We start from the raw sequence: 22920 nt of genomic DNA, 5'->3' as shown, positions 1-22920 counted from the left end.
TAAAAAGTGAGTGCTGCATTGGTGCAGAAATATATATAAGAATTATACCTCTAGTCCACCACAGCCTGTGTTTCGGGTAGTGGTCAGTTGATGGTGGGTAATTTGTTCCATTCTACAAGAAGTCCATTCACATCTTCTTGAACCGAGGTCTTACTGTTTGACAAATTAGTGTGGTAATTCACTGACCATATCTGCCATCAGTCTGCTGTCGTCCACACTTTAACCTAGGGTAACACTGATTAAGAGGTTGTTCATTATAGTACCTGATTTATTGACTGTTGCACCAAACAGTAAGTTGCAGCTCTTCTTCATAGCGAGACATCTGTGCAATGATCGGTGACAAAATGCACTTACTGATTACTTTAATCTTATTGAAGGCATTTTTTCTCTGATCCTTCGTGCAGAAAGTCCCACATAGAAGATGATAGCACTGAGTAAGTCAGCGATCTCGGATTCTTGAAATAAAACTAATCTTTCCCTGCACAAAACTTTGATGTTGTGTTATGTGAATTCCTAAAGCACAGCTAATCACCCATGCGGGTAACCAGGCACTGAGTAGGGCAGGCCTGAAGGGGTAGGAGGAGATGATGCCTGTTTCGGCTGGACGAGCCACGTCTTGAGTTTCTTTTGGATGTCCATGACTGAAGGGGAGGTTCTAAGGTGTTTCGGGAGGTCCTTCCAGGTCTTGGCTGTGAGGTACGAGAAGGAGCGTCCTTCGCTTCTGGTCTTCTTGGTGCTAGGGAGGTGTGCTCTTGCCTGAGACGCAAGTCAAAGGTGTCTGGTGAGTTGTTAGAAGTTGAAGTCGCTGGTTGAGGTAAGCTGGACCAGTGTTGTGGAGAGCTTTGTAGGCGTGGATGAGTAGCTTGAACTTGCATCTTTCCTGGACTGGAAGTCAGATTGTTGAGATGTGGAGAGGTGTGGTTGTTTCACAGGATGTTCAGGATGAGTCTGGCGGCAGAGTTCTGGGTGGCTTGGAGTCAGTGTAAGACAAGGGGTGGGATTCCGACGATGTAGAGGGCATTTCTGTAATCAAGTCTACTTGTGATAAGAGCCTGGGTGTCTTTTTGTCTGGTGTTTAGTGGCATCCACATGAAAATGTTGCGTAGAATTTTCAGGATGTGGAAGAATAATGAGGAGACGGCGTTGATCTGTCTGCTCAAGGAGAGGTTGGTGTCCAGGATGATACTGAGGTTCTTGGCATGGTCCGCAGGGAGGGGTGTGGCCTTCAAATTCAAAGATGTATCCTAACAATGGTTCACAGTGTATATAAAATAATCAACATATAAAAAATATATATATTTTTTATATGTTGATTATTTTGTGTACACTGTGAACCATTGTTAGGATACATTATTGATTGCCCCTGGTTCAGGTGGTTAGGGCTGCCCTTGTGGTAGTTAATTAATTTTTTCAAATTCAAAGAGACACCAAGAGGCGTCCCAGGAGGAGTGGTGGTTGCCGAATATTAGGACTTCGGTTTTGTTTGTGTTGAGTTGGAGGCAGTTGTTTTTCATTCAGGCTGCGACGTTACTCATGCAATTGGCGAGGTTTGCTTTTATAGTGCTGGTTGAGTCGGTAATGGAGAGGTTTAGCTGTGTGTCATCGATGTACGATACTATGTTGCTGCTGTGGGCTCTGACGATGTCCGCAAGGGGCATCATGTAGACCTTGAAGAGAGTTGGGCTGAGCGACAATGGGTTCTGATGTGTAGGGGTAAGTCTAACTTGTTGAGTTCTGCCCGTGAGGAAAGAGGATATCCACTTGAGAGCCATTTCGCAGATACCCAAGTGCTGAGGCTTTCCGATGAGACCGTATCGAAAGCTGCGGAGAGGATGAGGAGGATGAGTCTAGCCATTTCTCCTCAGTTGAGGATGCTTTTGATGTCATTGGAAGTCGCAATGAGGACTATCACTGTGCTGTGGTTAGTGCGAAAGCCTGATTGAGAGCTGTCTAGGAGTTAATGGATTTCTAGGTAGTCTGTGAGTTGGATATTGATGGCTTTCTCCATGACTTTAGCTGAAAAAGGCAGGAACGAGATGGGTCTGTAGCTGCTGAGGGTGTTGGTTCCGCTGTTGGTTTCTTCAATAGTGCGTTGTCTTCGGCATTTTTCTAGCAAGACGGGGGTGGTGGTGGCTATGGAGGTGTTGATGATAGCGGTGAGCACTGGAAAATGATAGTTTTTCCAAGGTTGTATATGAATGTGGGGGCATGTGTCAGAGGGGGGTCCTGAGTGGCTGGTAATCATGAGTGCATTCGTTTGTTGTTTGGTAAAGGCAGTGATGAGCCATAGGTGGAAAATCCTACAAAAAGTCCTTAAAGTGTACACTTCTCCTTCGCAGCGGGACAGGGCAAGTGTTTCACTCAGTGACAAAGCTTTTAAGAGATGGCTTTTTGAATTTAAGTTCCTTTTTTGTGTATTTTTGTCTATTGTTGTTTTGCCTGTCACATAAAATGTAGGTTAAAGTCTGTAAGTTTTCCAGGTTGCATAAGAAAACTGAAGGTTTTAAGGACCCTGTTGCACATATCTGTGTGCTTTAATGTTGTTGCTGGTTTTGATTGGGTTCGGCCCCTAATCATTCATAGTTGATAATTGAGAACCCTGAAACGAGGTGGTTAAAAACATTTCAATTTCGAAATTTTCAAGGCTGGATGCTGTGTACAAAACAGTTTTCTTCCTGTTTCAAAGTCACTATTGATAAGCATTTTCTTCAGTTCTCTTGAAATTGTGCCGCTAGCTTCAGTTGGAAACAGGAACAGACCATGTCTGATTGCTAGCTCATACTTTTTTCTTTTAGAACCCAATTTTAGTACTTAAAGCACCAAAATCCACATGACATCGTAAACACCGTACACTTTTCACCTAAAAAAACTCCGGCCGGTTTGACATGCCAAACTTCAACAAAACGTGAGGTATTTAACCCAACTGGAAATCACGAGATTCGTTAAATACCACCCAGCGTGGAATTCCAGGTAGTGTTCTGGGAAAACGAACCCCCCCTGAGGGGTTGCCATGAGGATTCAGTGTAAGAGGTCGTTGTAGTATCTTTAAGGCGGCAACTGTTTCCCCAAAATGTACTTTGAAAGCGCAGTCCGCTGCACCTACCCAAAGAGCCAATAAGGATATTGCCTTATTGCAATTGGCACACAGCTGCAGGGCACTCGTTGTGCGCTGAAACCGAGTCCACGTTTCTGCACTTCGCGACGTCGCAGCAGCAACAGCCGCACACAAGACCCGCCTTCAAGCCCCGACATGGAGCGCGCGCAAAGTCAACACCGCCGAAAACAACTCCGGGCCGAACACAAGATCAGGGCACACATGCAAACACATTATGTGGTTTAAGTCGGTTTACTCTGCCGCCTAATCAAATAATAAACACCATGGCAACCGCTGATGCCTAACACCTCGGCCCTTTTTATAAGGCCCGCGACAGAGTGCCCTCTCATTACACACAAACAAGGGCCGCTTCTGTGTGTTTTACGGTGAAAGCTGCGCGGGAGCGCGGTGGCCTGCAAACCCGAGGCTTGTGCCAAAGCCACCACTTTTTAGCCTCTTCCGAACCAGACCCGGGGCGAAGGGAAAGGTGTCTTTTCAGCAGTGGTACAGACAGTGGGCATACTGCGCCAGCTGCTGGTTTTTATTGCTGGGTAGTTGGGTTGAAGGAGCGGTGAGGCAAGGGGCATAGCCCCTTACCACATCTTTAAGTGGTTTCTGCAGTCACAAGTTTCAGTGGTCGAATGTTCCGCCTGGCGGCATTTTGTGGGTTTGTAATCGCAACCCAGTCCCAAAACAGGCCATCTATATAGCATTTCTATGAATTAAAGTAGCGACTTCTGCGTCTTTCTGTTTCGTTAAAGCTACTCTGTACTTAAAGAGTCTGTTCGTTTTTGTGTTATCCACAGGGATGTGAACATTTCACCTTATAGGGTTAAAACAGGTGCAAAATGACATTTGCACCATTTTTTAGCACTTGTATCTCTTGAGACCTGAATAAATGAATGGATATACTTACACCACTGAGGCATCTTGGCGTTAGAAGAGTGAGAGAAGTGTAGAAGAAATGAGATAATGGCAGTAGCTTACTCAGTGAACCTGCTCTTAACAAGTGGCTCTCAGTTGTCTTTAGACAAGAAGATGAGGTTTTTAGTTTCTTTTGAAAGTTTCCTTGATCCACTGTTGCTCAGAGGGCCCTTGGTAGTAGTCCCAAGCCTTAAAGGCTTCAACAAGAAAGACTTTCCTCCTCGGCTGGCTTTTGTGAAATGGCAACCAATTGCCGTAACGGGCAACTCAATTCGCCAATCACATAGAAGAATATGTTTAATAACATAAGGCAACAGAGGCACCGGAAACACTGAGCGCATAATAGGCCATAGATCAAACTTTAAAAGGTACCCTTTACTTAACTAGGAGCTGGTGCTCTTTATGCCTGCCTTCAGTGATGTGGCCTTACAGAACTCAGTGCAAATTGCACTTTCTTGTGGTTTGCACTCGCACCCTCCAGTGGTTTTTAGTTGATGATAACCTTGTACGCCAAATGGGAAAAATAATCTACAAAATGTTCACAAAACTAGGGCAAGTTCTGTTTTCACAGTTTATTCGCTATTATTTCCACAGTCTGTACAGAAAACACTGCATGCACCTACTTTCAATGTGTCTTGAACGTTGGAGTTTTGTGTCTAAAGTTATCGCTTGGCGCTAAATGAACCTAAAATTATGCTGAGTTGATGGAAGACAAAATACAACTCAAAATGTAATACTGTGTTGGCGTATTAATTTTTAAATTGCTTCTGGCATCCGAGGGTGCGTACTCCTATCACTTTCTTCATTATGGGTCCATAAATACGAGTCCTTCTACATCACTGCAGTGGTGGTGGGTCACTATATAATCACACAGCAATAATATCAGCTCCACTACATCAACTTACACTAGATTTCAAGTTAATTGATCTTAACTCCACTTGTACTTAACCTCCCAAGGTAAGCATAGCTAGAGTTAAGAGCAATGCTTATATACTTACATTGTGATGTGGCTGTATGCCGCTTAGTAGATGCAATGTTATTATAGGTCGATACTGTTTACTTCTATATAGTGAATTACAACCCTCAGAGTTGGGTCATAGAACTCGTGTTTTCAGATGTTAGGGTCTGATGCGAAAGATACCAATCTTATGATTTTCATCTCACTGAGATTAAAAAAGTGAGGGAGGTTTGCTTTCTCTGTTCTTATGCATAGTTTGAGCGACTTCATGCATTCTGCCTCATGCTAACTTATAGGTAGATAGGTCTTGCACACCTTGTTTACCCGAATCAAACTTCCGTAATATTTTAAAGGACACTGTATGAAAAATGACTGTAAACGTCACTCACGGTCCCTAATGCACACATACATACTTGGGCACACATTAAAAGGAACCCTTCTTGGAGACGTTAACCCTATGAGTAATCAGCATTTTACATTGCACAAAGGAACCCAAAGAACAGTTGACAACTTGATGTGGATTCGCGGGATCTAAACAGCTAGACCTCGGTCCCCGAGAGTACAGCACGGTTGAGCAGCACACATGAATGGCGACCGGATGTATGACGTTACAACGCATGCTGTTACAACGCGTGCTGTTACAACAAAACTGTTACAACGCAAGTGGATTTACAACGCATGCTATTACAACGCAAGTCTTTACATCGACTTGCGCTAGATGGCGTGCTAACATTAGAAAAGTGTCATTTACTATTCCAACTCCAGTCCACTTAACAATAGGGAAGGTGTTGGGATAGTAAACTACACTATTTGTAATGTTAGCACGCCATCTAGCGCAAGTCGATGTAAAGACTTGCGTTGTAATGGCATGCGTTGTAAATCCACTTGCGTTGTAACAGTTTCGTTGTAATGGCAGTGCGTTGTAAAAGTTGCGTTGTAAAGGTTGTTCCCCCCCATCTCATTCACAGACCTATTGTACTACTAGTTTACTTTGGATGGCACCGAAGGACGGCAGCTTAGGAACGTAGCAGGAAGCTCTGCATAAGATACACATACCACATCAGGGTAACTCGAGGATATTATTGAAGTTACTAGATAGTCATTGTGAGGGCAATGTCTCTGCAGAGGGAGCTAGGTTAAATGATGATCCGGCACAGACCAATTGCCTGTGCCCTTGTAATTTGCTGCTTCTGATGAAGTGAAGGTCATGCTTCATGGTGTTGATTTCTACCAATCCTTAAAAATAATTTGTACGACTTTTCAGTCAATATGTTTCCCAACAGACCAGGTTTGGTTGGGTACCTACTAGCTAACAAATATCCATCCTTCAACTTACAGAAGCTAAGGAAACATTTGATGAAGGTTATATTCAGCCTGCTTAAATCATTTTTAGAGGTCCAAAACTATTTGACCATCAAATATTAGTTAACAGATAAATATATGGCATTGTCATTTACAATGCCAATAGCTTAAACTCTCGCAAATGCAAGACCTATTGCATAGCAAATGCTTGTGGCTTTTTATTGGAAGTTTGGACAGAGCTGGGAGTGAACTGCACCACCTTGCCGTTAAAGGCCTCTTGGAATGTCTTTGCGTTTAGCCAAGCTTCTCCTGTATGTAGTATGCACTCTGTCCGTGGCGCTGTGCCAGTCTTATGGTGACCTCAGTTTTCAGGAACGCTCTTGTTGAATTGATTGTTTTTGCCTTCCAGGTCTCTTAACTGCAGCGATTTGACTGTAGATTTGTATGTGTTTCGCAGGCTCAACCAAATGGCTGCAAGATTGCTGCCATAGTCAACAAACAGTGGTAAAGCCAAAAGATCTGCCTTTTGTAAGATGGTGTGATGGTAGTTTTTATTTTTATTGCAAGCATATGTCATAAAAATAAAATGGAATAAAAATGGGCTATCTTCAAAACCTGGCTTATTTTTGGAGTTTTATGTAGAGTGGGCTAAATCCAGCACTGATGACAGAGCTCTTTACAAAGAAGAATGAACATACTAATGCATTTTATCTACAATGTGTAAGAAATAGCATAATATAACAATCCACAATTAGATGGGAGGGAAGAACATAAAAATACATAGACAGTGAACTATCACATATAATTTTTTTTTTTTTGGAAACCTTTATTACAGAGTTCAAGAGATATACAAGTATGGGCCTACAACCTTCAGGCCGGCCGCTAGTAGACAGTGAGACCATGAAACATATTCATAAACACAAGCAGCAAGCAGTAAAAAGTCCCACAGATCAAAAATATCATTTGCGGTCACATTGCCCAAACATCCCAAATGGCGGTTTCATTTTAAATGAAAAACAAGAAACAAACCCACAAGGCGGCAAAAATCTAGGCAACAGTATGTGCTCCCCTCGGGAGGGCTCTACCAACCTACAATCACATATAATTTTAATAGAAAACTATGGGCGCTTCCTAGGAAGCATGGGGTACCTAGAAAGATATAGAAACCATTTTAGTTTTACTGTGTATCACAGCAAAATTAAATGATTCGCTAAAAGACAAGGTACAAGTAGATTTGAATTTCTGTAAGCTTAAACGTATAGTTTAAATATCACCAGAAAAAAACCCAGCAAATAATAATGCGTGGAAAAGAAAAAGCGTTGACAAAGTAAAGTGTTGGTTCACCAACTGTGGCACAGAAGTGCATGTCTTTTTACAGGGATGAGCACTTGTGAACGGTTAAATGGCGGTGTTCGCTGTGCAGGTGAGCGTTTGTATGAAGTGGGCTGACCTGTTGCTTCATGCTGTATGTTGTGGTGGGAGTACAACATGTGATTGGCAGTTGTACAGACCATTGGTGGAAGAGGGCCACTCGTTAGGAGGCCACTGCAGCTTGTACCACACATTGCCTTGCTATGCTGCCAATGACAACAACAACACAACTACTAACCATCACACGCCTACAGTGCGACAGTTCGGACTAATTCAGGCCTCCAAAGCTATATGAATGGCCTGGGCGGCAGGTAATTGTAATTTTTTATGAATATAGCATTAACAATTAACTGTTGCTGTGGTCATCTCTAAATTACCTAGACCGCGCCACCTTGTAACAGGCTGCCCCAAGCGCCGGTGCTGACAAATAAGTGTCGGTGCCGAGCACCGGAAACCACCGGCTCAAATTAAGCACTGAGGAGGGCCCACCCAAAGTTCCTGTATGTACTTAAATATTTGTGTATTTATTTTTTTTTCTTTTTACATTAGGGTGGCAAACTTTTTAGGCCAGACCTAAAAAATGGATGTTTCAACCTGTAGTCCAGAACCTCTCTAAATTCTGGCAGCAGGTACCAGCTTCTTTAGTTTTTAAAGGTCTTCGTAGAGCTAAGTACGGTCCCCTTGCAGTAGAGTGCTTAATATCCCTGCCAAACATAGTAAAACTGTTTCCAACACTGGAGTCCTGATTGTTTGTTGACACATGAGAAGCTGTAAACTGCCTGGAGCAATATACTTCACAGCCCTATGAAGTTACACTCCCTTGTGGTTTGAGGCTGCACTTCTGTAAAGCAGATGCTGTGTGTAACATATAGACTATAAAAGATGATGATTTATGATTCATTTTTTAGATCTCTCATGCAAACAGCTTTTGATTATCTGTTATCGAAGGCCTATTGTGGACAGAACCAAAGCTTACAATCTCCTTTAGGTCAGCTCACTGATTAACATTGGTTGGCTTTCTCATCAGTATCGTTCGCTTGCTTCTTATCCAATGATTTTTCTTAGTCTTCTTATGATTGTCCCTCTGCAGAAGCAGAGCTTCTTTACCACCCATTCTAATTGCATGGCATGTATCCTTCCACTGCTTACAATCCGGGGATTACTTTTTTTGTTTTTCTTCAGCACTTCAAGGGAGTGCATTTGTTTTCTTACTCTTTCCTGCTTTCCCATCGACATCCTTACCCCCCACCTGTGCTTTGCAATTTGCTACCCATTCACATACCCAGCTCATCTGTTGCTGCCCAGCCCCTCCTAGTTTTTCCTTGCTTCCCCTTCTTTGGAAAGTTTCCATCAACCACCCCACCCACCCAGCTTCTCCAGTGCTTCCTCCCCTTTCACCGCCCTCCCCCCCCACCGGCTCACACTACTTGTCGGCGCTTACAACTATCAAAGTTTTGGGAGGTCACGTAGCTGCTCCTTTCTGCTTTGGTGCACGTTTTATTCTTTTTTATTTTTTATTTATTGCTCCATGGCTGGCCACACGCCGTTTTGGAACAGTGAAATTATTCAAAATTCAAAATGGCCTCATGGTCATGATCCATGTGCACACATGCCTGGTGATTTGTTGTCCGTCTTTGCGTAATGACGCTTTTGCACGTTTGTATGATGAGGCATGCACTTGTATGCCTCATTGCCAATTTTGTTTTTGCATATTATGTTTTGCATTGGCAAATAAGCATTTTTTCTTTTTAATGGTATGGAACAGCATCAGCAAAAAGTGTTACAAAGACAAAAGGCCAGGCGCCTGCATTAAAAGTTGAAACTTATGGCTTTGGAAGTGCTTGTTTGTCTTCCTTTCTCAAGACGATTCTATTTAATTGTAGGAATTGGTCAATTGTTTTCCCTTTTCATGTTCAATATGAGCAATTTTGTTATTCATTTGCTTGAAAATACTTGTTAAAGATTCTTGGTCTTCACATTTTTGTCTTCCAGGTGGACCAGAGGATCAGGTAGTGTGATTTTTTCGTGTTTTTAAGCATTTCGTATCACAGAAATAGAACTACAACGGTGCTTTAATCATGGACATAAAATTAAGACTATAATAAAATATTCCACTCCAGCACTGTGTACACACTCTACTTTGGCAACAATGCAAATGTGTTTAATATAGAGGTTTTATATTTAAAGAGACCCATTCCTTCATTCCAAGCTAGTTAGTGGCGTCATAAAGTACAGAGGGGGTTGCTTGCACATTTTCATTGTAGTGTGCATGCTCCATCGTCCTCGGGTTCAAAACTGGGACATGCACGTTATTTACAAGAAAGTGCCAGGACACTGAGGCAGTCTTACAAAAACTGGGACTGTCCCAGCAAATCCAGTCTGTCTGTTCTCTAGGGCTACTGGCTGAAGCGTCAATGATGGAACCAGAAGACACGAATTGTAATCGCAGTGTTGTCACATACACAAATTATGCGAACCTGACTATCTAAGAGTTGTAACTATCAAAAAATAGAATTACTGGGAGTGAAACTGACCAGCAGTCCAAAATGCTATACAAATTGAAATATATTACGCTCTGTTGAAACATTTCAGCAAATTTCTCCACATGAAACATAGCCTCTGGCTTCAAACTTCTTTGAAATATCCACACAACAGGGTAGTGGGTGCAAAGAAATGACAAAAATTGAGTGAATATCTGGGACGTGTAGACTAATTAGGCTTTTTCAAAACCAATGTATCAATGCCAGTGAAGGAATTATGTTTTTTCAATAAGAAGCTCATTTTTCACAGTGAGTTATTAAAAAAACCCTCTAAAATCTTATTTGACTGAATTTTTTGGCAAAGTAAGAGTGAGAAGTAAGAGGTTGAAAGGAGGGAAATGAGATGGTTTGGGGTAAGCCAGTGATGGTGTGGTGACGTATTGACTCTATATTGGGGTTTTTCTGAGGATTTGTAACTGCAATGCACACCCACTGTCTATCTTAGGAGCTTTATCCAGTTCTGACTGGGTGCTTTGGTGTAATGAAGGAATGCAGGTGTAAATATATTTGGTGGATGTATATGCCAGACTACATATTCTTCACGTTGCTGTAGTACTGTGTCTCCTGCACTGGGACATTCCCTTGTACTTTGCTACATTTAAAACTATGGGAGATCTCTGGGAATCAATACAAGGCTTGCCTATGACAAGTACAGCTCTGGATGTACCACACCTCTCCCTGTCACCTGGCCAGATACTTCGGATTACCTGCCTACATGTGTAAAATGGACAAGCAACTTAGTAGTCCAATTTGACTGTGACCGCTACTTCGTACCTCCATTGAGCAAAGTCAACAACATGGTCTTCCAATGTGGACGGTTGCTCTGTAGGGTTCTCCACTTACTTCAGCGACCGTATAAATTTCCCCGATCCCCACCTGGGTGATAGCCTCTTGAGCCACTAAAATGTTATCCACACAGGCCTACCAACATAGATGCTCTTCCAGCTTGTAGAATAGTAGAATCATGCCATCCAGCCCATACCTGGCTTTTCTCACTTCGATCATGAAATGTTCCCATTACAGGTTGCATGATGTCTGCCACACAAAGACAGTTCACAATTAAAGTCTCTTTACATTGGTCGCAAGTCCTTACTAGGTCATACATCAGGCTGCCACTCAAAATTTGTTCAGCCTTATAGATGGATCTGAAGCTTTTGGCCTGCTTTCTTCAATTTCCTGTCCATCTGCAAAACCAACTACAAAAGCTTTGGAGATAGAACTCGACATTTACACAGCACAACTCCCTGGAACTCTGTCCCACACCACTTGGGCTGAAAGATATCTTAAGGTTCGGAAAGGGTTTGAAGACACACCTCTTCCCAGCCACCGAGCTTGAATATGTACTTACAAATTTGTGTATTTCTTTTGTGCAATGTCACACAATTACACTATTAGCATGAGTAGTGGTTTGTAAATATAATAAAGTGGCGGCAAGCAGGACTAAAATATGGTTGATTGTGATGGCACCAAACTCACCATATAAGCCCATTCCCAGGTGCTACACTTTCCCTCCGGCATTCACAAGCAGGAATGGAAGGACTTCCTTCCTGCTCAGTGGAACACAAATCCAACCAATCCTGAAGCTGCTCTTATTTTTTTTTTTTTTCTAACTACAAATTGTATTGTCAATCGCACAATAAGCGCAGGGCTCTGTACCCCAGAGACCGCTGCATCATCAGGTTATACAGTGGCATGACCGCAAATTACAGTTTTGTTTTTGCTTTTTCAAATTATAAGAAAAAAAAGAAAAACACAATCTTGGACGTACTGTGCCATTCCGGATGCCCATTTCAAACACCCCAACTCACCCCCCTCCCCATTCCCCCCCCCCGAGTTGCTCAATTCCCACTGAAGACCGCCAAGGACCGTAAAGAATAGAAACAGACATACTACGCGCTCTGTGGAAAGACCAGACCATTCTAAGACACCCCGCCCCCCCCCAGGCATCCCCCCTCCCCCCAAGGATCAGACCCAGCGACCCCATCTCTGCCCTATTCCACTGGGACATTATCTGTTGCATTCGGAGGCTCCAGCCACAGGCCTCTGTCGTCCGCCCACCGCTTCCATATTTTATAATGCGTACGTGGACAGCCCCGCGCCACAAATATGGGCTGCTCCAGCCCCTGCTCTTATGCTGTTTTTAGCATGACAGCAGCTCCAGGATTGGTGAGAGCAGGCTAACCCCGTGCATATTTATGTGAAATCATGCAAGGTGAAATTTTGCATAACTCTAAATAAGGGAAGTTCACTAATTTCACCGGCATAATTAAAACGTTGGCCAGGGTTACAGGTGACCTGATATCTCTATTATATCCTGTTCCAGTTCTCAGATACTCAAGCGTGGTGCATTCTGGGTGTTAGAGTTCTAGGTCACCCCTACTAACTACAGTGCCAGATTACCATAGCTAGTGCTATGAGGAAAAACTTGAATGAATCAGGTGTCCCTGATTACAGGCAGCCATTGGGTGATCTCAACTTTCGAGGCTCAGCTGCAACATGGGTTCGTTTCTAGTTTTGTTTTTAAGATTTTTGAAAGCGGGCTAATCCTTAAAAACAAAATACATCTGATGGAGTAGCAGGTAATTTAATTAACCGCCGCGGTGTGCTCCGGCCTTAACAAGGCCCATCTGCTTCCTTCTCCTTTGTGGACACAGTTTTATAGCTTCATTTCCCCACCAAAAGTCGAGAGTTTACTTAGTAAGAAATCTGCTTTTTGTCAGCTGAAAACACAGCATCCTTCATCTCAGCTTCGCACTTGGAAACGCAGCGGGGTTTTGGCACTGGGAGGCGCGAGCGGGGCCTACGGTGCTGTAATGGAAAAGAGGTGAATGGAGGGTCACGTTTTGTAGGATTGTGTAAACAGAAATGTGTCTGCCTCCGAAATCTCTTCAGGAGATAACACCACGGGATGGAGGGGTTAGGGCCGTTCGGTGTTAAGCGGAGATGCCCTTTAATGAGAGCGGGGACAGACCTCAGCACGTCATATGCAATCGTAGATACCAAGTCAAAGGTGTGGCACTTGCATCTCATAAGGATCCGTTGAGACAGCGGGGTCCCTCATTAGAGCCCCAAACTAAATGAAGACGTGTATGCCCCCGGCCACAGTTCTAGACTGCTCTCTTTAGTGACCCCGTTGTCTCTCTCCCGAGATAAAGTCACTGGATAGTTTGGAAAGGTTATAATCCGGCAGCATGCCCAACGTTTATAGTTAACTCTTATATTATTTGTTGTGTATTGTTTGTGGTTGTTAGTAAATAAAACAGTTAACAAAAGTCGCTTTTTTTAGTTTGAAAAGAATAATGTTATTAATGCAAAAAATGTATGTAATCAGTTGAATGTAAAACATGCCATTAATAATAACAACATAAGAACTAGTTATTCAATAAAGGTCAGTAAAATCATAAATAACTGTTGCACATATAAAAGAGGATGGGGGAAGGGTGAATATGTCAGTAACATGAGCATACAACAAAAGAGGAAGAGAGCATAAATACAATTAAAATAACAATAATTTAAACAACAAAAGTCGCTTTTAAACCCACCATAGGCCGTCTCTTGCCAATGGCCTCCTTTCCCGTGGCGTCTAAAAGGCCCTCTCGCGGGGTCAGCTGCTCCTTCCTTTTCTGTGCTCTTAAGTGCGTCACTTCCCATCCGAGGCTAGCCACAGTCCTTCCTGCTTTGAGATCGGCATAGGTTACATTTCGCAAAGCCATCGTTCTTAATTATTGGTTACTAGACAGTCAGTTGTTCCTTGGGTTCTATAAAAGTTACTCTTTTGCAGAGCTGTGGATCAATTTCTTTGTATGTGGAAAGAAAGAATGACGTCACCAACGCACTCCTTCGTAACGAGCCATTTTGCCTTTTTGGATTACTAGTAGTATTTCACTGCTACTTATTGATCGCAGTTGAAGAAATCGAATTATAAAGGGCTCCACGCAGTGTTGAGTGACACCTTTCTGCCAGTTGTTGGAGTTGGGGGGCACTAGCGCTCATTTAAGGGGGCACGACACCCATTCTTCATCATCAAACTTTGACCCAGAGCAAGAGAGAGAAGGGCAGAAAAGGGAGAAAGATGTGAAATCAGAGACGAAGAGAGAAGTGAGGATGATAACGAACCTCCAAGAGTGAGTTAAAGAGGCATGAAGAGTAGGATGCTGGCAGAAAGAAGCTTGTGGCCGAATCATAATTAAGCAGCCTGGGCATTTGGCAACCCATGCATTTCACAGTGCCTGTGTCAAGCCTATAAGAAATCTTTATGCGACAACATTAATGTTCTTGCTTTTAAATTAAGCACTTGTCAGTGCAAGAACTGTGTGTCTGTGTCTAAGTTCACCCAAACGGGTGCACCATGCACAGACCAGTGCTGCCCACCCTGTTATAATAAAGTCAGTCCCTCACGTGCCCATCTAGTAACAGATAACACATGCACAGAAGAGAGTGCATGACTCAAACTAAAGAGTGGAGGCAGTCAGTCCACAGATAAGGCCTGCGTGGTCCCTGTTTAGAAATCTGTGTCTGTGTATGAGACTCGGTGTCTCTTTGGAAGGTGGCCAGGTACCCTTCAACACAGTGCTTTATATAGAAATATGAAAGTGCAGGTACTCCTGACAAACGCTGGTACTGTCCTGTGAAATGTATTGCAGAAGGGCAGGTACTCTCCCTTTCAAATTAAAGAAGAGCAGGTACTCAGTACCAGACTGCTATCTCAGTACAAGCCGCTATGCTCTGGAACTCACTACCAGCCAACAATAGAAGCTCCCAGGAGCATGTACACTTAAGAAGACAGTTTAAAACCTGGCCATTTCCAAGATAATTGCACCACCGCATCTCGGCAACAGATCCCAGAAAAAAGTTTCACTGTCTAGCACAATCCTCAGCTCGCAACCCACGAATCACAAACAACTCCACCAGCAAACTGCTTTTATTATGCAAGTAAGCAAAAAAAGGGCCGACCTACTGGTACGCCATGGAATTATATAGTTATGTGCTTCCATTTGTAACAGCTTTTGCCCACAATAATACTAAAACCACAATATGCAACAGTCTCCAACGACTTGTAACCTAGGCCTCTTAAATTCACATAAGACATATCTGCTATGAGCGTTGTCCATTACCTGCACTATACAGCGAACAAATAAACTTCAACAAATGAACGAGCATGTAATAGCGGGAGAGATCTGCCACACATTATCAGAAAATGTGGAGGACTTTAATATAGTCTTTTCACTGCAGGACCCAAATATCTATAGAATCTGACAGCTAACAATGTAACTGTTTGCTGCTGAGACACGTCAGTACTCTCCCATTAAAAACATTATAGCAGTGTTGAGAAGTGGTGGCGCAATCCCTTCCAAATTAAAGAAGTGCAGGCACCGAGTACCTGATAATACCTGCTCAATGAATGTACTGCTCTTACCAACAAATGAAGACCCTTTCATCGCATCTTCTCAAGCACCCTAGCCATGCTTATTAAGTCCAGTACATTTAAGCACCCCATATAAATGTATAAAAATTCCATGCATTTAAGCATCCCGTCCAACATTTGTAACTTCCGTCCGTTTTAGGCATCGCGTCTAGGGCTTTAAATCAAATGGAAATATTAAAGTACTGGCACTCACTATTCAAAGTAACAATTTGCTCCTGAGAAGTGCTGGTGGTACTCTCCCAATAAATGCATTGTAGCAGTGCTGAGAAGTGCTGGTACTCTCCCTTTTAAATTACAAAAAGTGCACCGTACCAGACAGTACTTGCCCATTTAAAGAACTGATTCCATCCGTTCACTTTATTGATCCCGCCCAGAGTCATTGCCCCGTCCACAGAGCTTAACACAGATGTTACAAATCGACTCCAACTCCAAACCTGAGAAGTAGAAACATTTCCTCTGAAAGTCAGAAATATTGGTAGTTTCTCGAGCCCGTCAACATTTTACTGTCCGTTTATGAAATGATGGGAATTGCTGCACCGCAGACAGGAAATGGGTTTCTTGTTCCAAGCTGAAAGCAAAAACAGCCGTCAGGGGTAGGATTTAGGTGAGGCCTGTGTCCCGGCGCGGCCATTCATCCTGATAGGCTGCGCCTCCCCATCGGCGGATGTGATTCCCAGCAGCAGCAGCGCACTTCCTGCCGAGGAGTATATTCTGATCTAGGACGAGCAGCACGACCTTTCACTGAGCGTGAAGTGCGTGCAGCCACCGGTGCACCATTGGCTGCTAAAAAACATCACTTACAGTGCGTAAATTCGGGAAAATAGGTGCCAAGTCCAAGTTTTTTTTTTATAGGAACCGCTTCCAGTTTTGCAGACTTCCTCTGGAGGCCCACATCATGGCTGCCATCTCCTACCTTACACTTCCTCGCTGTCCTGATCACATTCCTGCAGGTGCTTTAACAGCCTCTTTCCTTCCTTTGTCACCTTTTTCATATCTTCCTTGCTTTTCTGCCTTTGTCATGCTCTGACGTAGGGTTTGACGAACAAGCACTGGCAAAGCCAATACTTCTCACCTATGCGAGAGCTATTGGCTTGGAGAATGTATTTTAGCGATGTTGTACAACAGCGCTGCTGCTGCTGTGTAGCATGTCTATAGGTTAGAAAAAAATCGCTAGCCTCAGTGAGAGGAGGGCTATATAATCCCACCACTAATAAATGAAGACTATTTAAATGTACAAATAATTACAAATTATGCACCTAACATGGGTAGCACTTAAACAAAACATTTTATACACTTCAGTCCATCTCTTAAACTGAGCCGGGAAGCAGCTGCGCTTGTAGACAGTGAGTGGCATGTGGGCCGGGCCTAAAATACAAACAAAACCCTGTTTTCAACTACATGCAGATTGTACATTTACATTTTTTTTCCTTTTGATGTGATCATTTTTGACAGGCAAATTGGTGATGAAAAAGGCATGGACTTGGCATCAATGGACGGAACAAAGATTTCGGGATGTGCACCTTAAGTAAGCTACTCCCTAAGTAAGGTGTCCATCCTAACACAAACGGAGGCACACAGAGCTCTCCTAACTCAGAATCCCACTGACATCTACCACTTTCTAGAAATACCCTACAAGCCTCCCTGAAAGGAGTGTGCTTGAGCACGACGCCCCCCTCATTCTACTGCAGGCGCCATGTTGAAACCTCCTCCTGCTCTATAAAACCCATACATTAAATATGACACTAGTTACACCGCAGAGTGCTTCAAAGCCGAGCCGCTGACACTCTGCAGGCATCGGACTGTCCCTCCAGGGCTACCAAAGAGAAGATAACAAGATGTGTGGCACACTCTGAAGGTGCTTGAAAGAGCCTCCGCGGTGCCAATTACTCTATTAGGCATTGTACCTCATTGCACTGGGCAGGCGCCTACGCCACAGTGCTCGCACACGAGCCACTTTATTAAGAAATGTAAATAGGCTGTCATGTGAAGTCCATGCTTCCCTCCAAGCCCATCACTTTCAACTCCACCAATGGCGGAATCCTTCAAAGCGGCTTCATTCATAAGAGATCACTTGATATACGCGCGGTCTTCCGCGGCCCTCATCATTACTGTGCTGCAATGTATTGCTGTTCTTGTGCTTAAAATATACTTTTGTTTCTAAGTAATTTGTGGAAAAAGGCAAGAAAACCAATCGTGGATCTTGGAGCAAGATCATAGTTATTGCCCATTAGGACATTTCATGTCAAGTTATCAAGAAGTACCTGAAAGGGAGATCATTTTCTCTACATAATAAGACATTTGACTTGAAAATATCACGAGAATAAAAAAAAAATCTGTTTTTTTTTGGTACTATAAAATATGTTTATCTGAGTTGATACATGACCCCTCAATTTGCAGCTAGACCCTTTATCCACTCATTCCCTCTTGCTTCTAAGGGTTAGGGTTCTTTTTGACGTGATGCATGAGCACATCGAAGGTAAACTGTAGGGAAATTAAGGGGCGTGTGGGGACCCCAAACGCAAGATGCACTGGATTGGAGCATTTCACCATCTCCTGGATAACAGGGATTTCTCACCAAATGTCCGTGAACCAATAATAACAACTACATGAAATTAAATAGACATTTTTGTGTGAAATTTTGCAAAACGTCTGTTGCCGAGATCTCATCATGATTATTGATAACAAGGGCATATCTGGTGTCCAAAAGTTACATAAGATACTGGCAAAAGAATGATTGATGGAGAATTGGTTTCAACAATACATTTTGTGCGAAATCCAGGCAGCCAGGCAAGTATTATGCAAAATGTTATGTCCGTGAAATTTCACAGAATTTTACAGTATTCACAGCTATTGTCAGCATCATAAACATTTTGCAACGGCCAATGGAGGCCGAGTCCTTATAAGTGAGTCATAATCCAAGCGTCTTTCATTTATTTTACCCTCCTCTTCCGCCTCATCTTGAATATGAGATCCGATGATTTAAAGAAAGTCTATCCTACCATTGTTTCGTCCTTTTAAGAAGTAAACAGTGTAATTGTTACGTCTCTTTTCTTCAACAATGATTCCCCACTAGAGACAATCTTTTTTGTCTGCAAAGGAATACCTCCACAATTGTTTATTTCGCACACTGGGCACATGGTTTATGTATCAAAGCATCCACAACAGTTTTTTTTAACTGCCTGTGCATTGTGGTTCCCCTGCCTCTGCAACCGCCAGTGGTGGTGGGTCTTCCCACATACAGCTGCCAGCAAACACATCATGTTTCTCAAGCAAGGAGCCTTAATAGATGCCTCGTTTGTCCAACCAACCAACAACCAGTCCACCACCGTGGTGCGAGTGGTGTGCGGTGTTGAGTGATGGCAGTAGGATGCTCCATGAGTGTTGTGGCGTGTCGAATGCGTCCAGAAGTGTGTAGTGTGTCTGTGCTGTAAAGGGAAGTACCAATGATATATTGTACAGTGTGACTATAGTTAAAGGGCCTCTAAGAGCAGTGTGGTGCAAACGTGCAAGGAGAGTGCTGGGGGAACTCAGTATTGTGTTTGGGAATGCCAGTACCTCTGTAATCGGTGAACATCTTTTAGAGATCCACTCTATCAAATAGGTATTTGTACAGTTGTGAAACTCTAAAAGCAGACACGTGGGCTTGACCACAGTGTATTTTAGAGATTTTCAGAGGCAGGCTTTGACACAGACTGAGATTTAGGATTGAATTGGAAAATGAGCCGGTCTGTTTGAAAATGGAGATGTCACCTTTGACTCACAAAGTCAATATTAAAGTGACAATTTCTTTGGGATGTGACATTGTTGTGTGTGATCGTTTGGCACCACCGAAGGTAAGTATTAGCAACTGTTTGTTGAAGATGTGCACACTCTCAAATTCCACCTGTGCCCCACGTCAACAGTACACTTCCCAACACCGAGCAGTCAGGGTACTGTATGGAGTGTACACATTTATTCCTAGGGAAGGTATCATCCCTGCTGCATGAGAAGAGTGGCTGAGATGTAAGAACCCTTTTAGATGGCAATTCTCTGTGTTTGTATCATAACACGCACCATCACACTAATCCACTCAGAGCCTCCTAACGTCCTTTGCGGGTGCTAAATAGATTGATCAGAGTATTTCAGGTGAATGTAATCAATTCTGCTAGTCAAGTCAAATGTCATTATTCTCATTGATCTGCCTCTCTTCCTGCTGAACAGATCCTGGTCAGTAGATTAATGGTGTATTTTTATCAGCTGCACTTTGGAGTAAAACCTAGAAGAAAAAACTCACGGAATGTCCATTGATTAGAATTATAACGTGGGCGGGGCCAAAGACTTTGCTACTGCAGCTGAGGCAGCCATTTTGAACTGCTGGCTCTCACTTCTTGGGAATGTGAATGGGCATTATCAGGCTGGGAAGGGATGTTTTTTAACATTGTTAGTATGAGGAACAGACCATTACTGACAGAGGGAATGCTCTTCATCAGTGATGGGCTGGCCATACTGGAAACAAGAAAAAAAACACGAAAGTCTGCTGGTCAGTGAGCCTGGTGTATATTCATTTGTCAAGACATATAGTCCGAAAAAATAACGTTTTCCAAAGTAATCGCATTCAAATTAGTTGAAAAACTAAATTTTCATCAAATCAATTAGCTCAAAAAGTTGGTTCAAAATCCTTCTTTTTGAATGGGTGGTGCCACAGTATCTCCTATATATCTTCCAACAATGATGACTTTTTCTGCTACAGCTTCAATCACTGGCCATTACTGACTTGGAGTAGTTTATGAAATGGTAAAAACACATTTTGAACCAATCTATTTGTTTTTTTAATGTAGGTATATTATGAATCTTTTGTCAGGAAAGACTTTTGTTTTTTACAGAAATGAGTAAAAAGGTCAGTGTTAATAGTGGTCTCCTTTGAAAGGTAGGAGTGGATGGGATAAGGGATTATTATCAATTTGGTGTAATCAGTGATGAATTAAGGAAAATCACCCCAAGATGACAACTTGGATTTTTTTTGGCTAATTGGGATTTTAACAAGGGCTTCTTAAACCACAGACGCCGGGGATGCCTGGTTTCACCTTGGAGATACCCAGAAAGGGACCATCTCACAGGGATAGCCAGGACGGGTTCCCCAGCGGTCTACAGCGCCGGGACGCCCCGTTGCTGGGGCAGCTGTGCGCTTTACAAGTCTACAACATTTACATTTAAATCAAACCTTAGCCATTGTAAACATTTGCCAGACCCGGGAAAGATCAGAATTCTGTTAGTGATGTTGGTAACCTGGGACCACAGTGGACACATGCGTTTTCAGCTGAACCAGCTGCCGACTCTTCAATAGCAGGAGCATGTCAAGATATCCTCTCCAGTGACGCGAGGAGGAGATGGGTTATAGGTATGATATGTGATGCGCCATTGCTCAAAACGGTCCCATGTACAATTCTGTTAGATTAGCTCAGCAACTCAGCCCTTTATGTTGTTGTCATGCAAGGATAATATTTAAAAAAACAATGTGTACAGATCTCTTACTTTTGTGTACTAATGTGTGGGATGTGTTTCTGTATTTATAGAAACTAATTGGCTATTATATGAAACGCGGATGCATTTATATATGCTTTCTATAAACCTGGTTAAGTTGTAGTTAAAAACTTGAAAAACATCAGAGCCGCCCTGCAGGCCTTTTAAGTGAAAAAAGCACGTATACGACATGAAAACATCTTACAACGTCTCAAAGGCAAAATTATTATGTTTCAGAATGCCATTAGAGAAGTAATGACGCACTTTGACCCCACTATATTACTGAGGTTATGTGTATATTTTGTAGCTTTTAGCAAGTATGACGGGCCCATATCAATATTTTCTAGAATGAGTGATTTTCCTATCTTAATAAAGAGCTTTTTGAATAATTAAAAAAAAACTATCTTTGACATGTGGCCAAAATTGTGACTTATTTATTTCTTCACGGTTTCTGTCTTTAGGGCGCTGAAAAAAAAGTATAAAGTAGGAATAAAATAAAAAGGTGTTTATTGTCGGATACTCAAATTGATATCAAATGTAGTATGATAACCACAGGGGATGAGGAACTTAAGCGGTGCTTAGTTTGAGCTGGTGATTGCAGGTGGATCCCATCGACACTCATATTTGAGTGATTTTACTTCATCAGATTTTGAATCAGAGCATGAGAGTGAAACATACACAAGAGGGATAGGTGGAATAGGAAGATGGGAAAACCTTAACAAAAGGAGAAAGACTGCAAGAGGGAGGTAAAGGGGCAAGGTGTGTCTGGTGGTGGAATAACGAGGCATGAGGTGAAATCAAGACTAAGCAGCCGTGGTATTGGGCACGTGGCATTCGGTAGCACCAGTCGGAGGCTTCTGAGATAAACATTGGACCATGGCACTTTTTCTTTTCCTAGCAAAGCACTGAATAGAAGAGCGATTTTCCAAAGTTTAGGATTTTTATAAAGTGAAAGTTGCCTAACTAGTCTGCAGTTTTATTGTAAAAGTATTGGAAGAAATATAGTGTGGCGTGGTAAAGAAAGAGCGACCAAGAATATATTTAGCGATTATTCAACTCTGTGTAAAAATGACAACTGCAGACTTCTGTATGTAATACCATGTATGTAATATATAATGTTTGTGTTTCTTCACACAGACCTTCGACATTGACTGGTAGTCCTGTTATCTCGGACATCTCGCTTATCCGTCTCTCTCCCCACGCAGCTGCGACTGGCGAATCACCGTTTGGCCACACCCATCATTACGTGAACCCGCACATGGAGCACTACCTGCGCTCCCTGCACAGTAGCCCCACCCTCTCAATGATCTCCGCTGCAAGGGGCCTCAGCCCCGCTGAAGGTAATACGCACATAGGCACTGTAAGTTGTGTTCCCTGAGGGACCTGAGCCTCAGTAAGAAATGAATGTTACTGAGTACACGTGCAGGTTCTTGAACTTTACCCCCTCATTGTAAAACAATAGTCTAGGTAATTACTTAAAAGCAACCTCTCTTATATTATATTTTATCTACTTCAGCTTAAAAAATATAAAAATCCATCATCCATGCTAAATTTGTCTTTTTCTCAGATAAAATTATAAATTCAACTAATAAATCTAAAGAAATGTTTGAATTGTCACTGAATTATCTAAGCCTGACAGAGTGACTACAACGATCCCGCCTACACAGACTCCGTGAGACGCTCTCAATCTCTTCTTTATTGATAAGATCAAACTAATTAAAGACGGCATCCCCCCTAGCCCTCCCACTGCAATAACCCCAATCAATGACAGGAACCCTTCAACATTGTCTGAGTGGGCCACCATCAG

At 42.7% G+C, this 22920-nt stretch overlaps 1 protein-coding gene across 1 annotated transcript in view; it reads left to right on the top strand.

Annotated features, from left to right (window-relative positions):
• Nucleotides 1-22920, top strand: part of GLI2 (GLI family zinc finger 2) — a 231520-nt gene that overhangs the window by 92886 nt on the left and 115714 nt on the right. Inside the window, exon 3 of the mRNA XM_085645973.1 lies at nucleotides 22251-22453. Coding sequence (XP_085502099.1) covers nucleotides 22251-22453 — 203 coding nt within the window. The remainder of the gene's footprint in view (nucleotides 1-22250; nucleotides 22454-22920) is intronic.

Source organism: Triturus cristatus, chromosome 3_1, assembly GCF_964204655.1.
Source record: "Triturus cristatus chromosome 3_1, aTriCri1.1, whole genome shotgun sequence".
NCBI classification, from domain to species: domain Eukaryota; kingdom Metazoa; phylum Chordata; class Amphibia; order Caudata; family Salamandridae; genus Triturus; species Triturus cristatus.
Note: the sequence above shows the minus strand (reverse complement) of the source record. Positions and strands in the feature narration are given on the sequence as shown.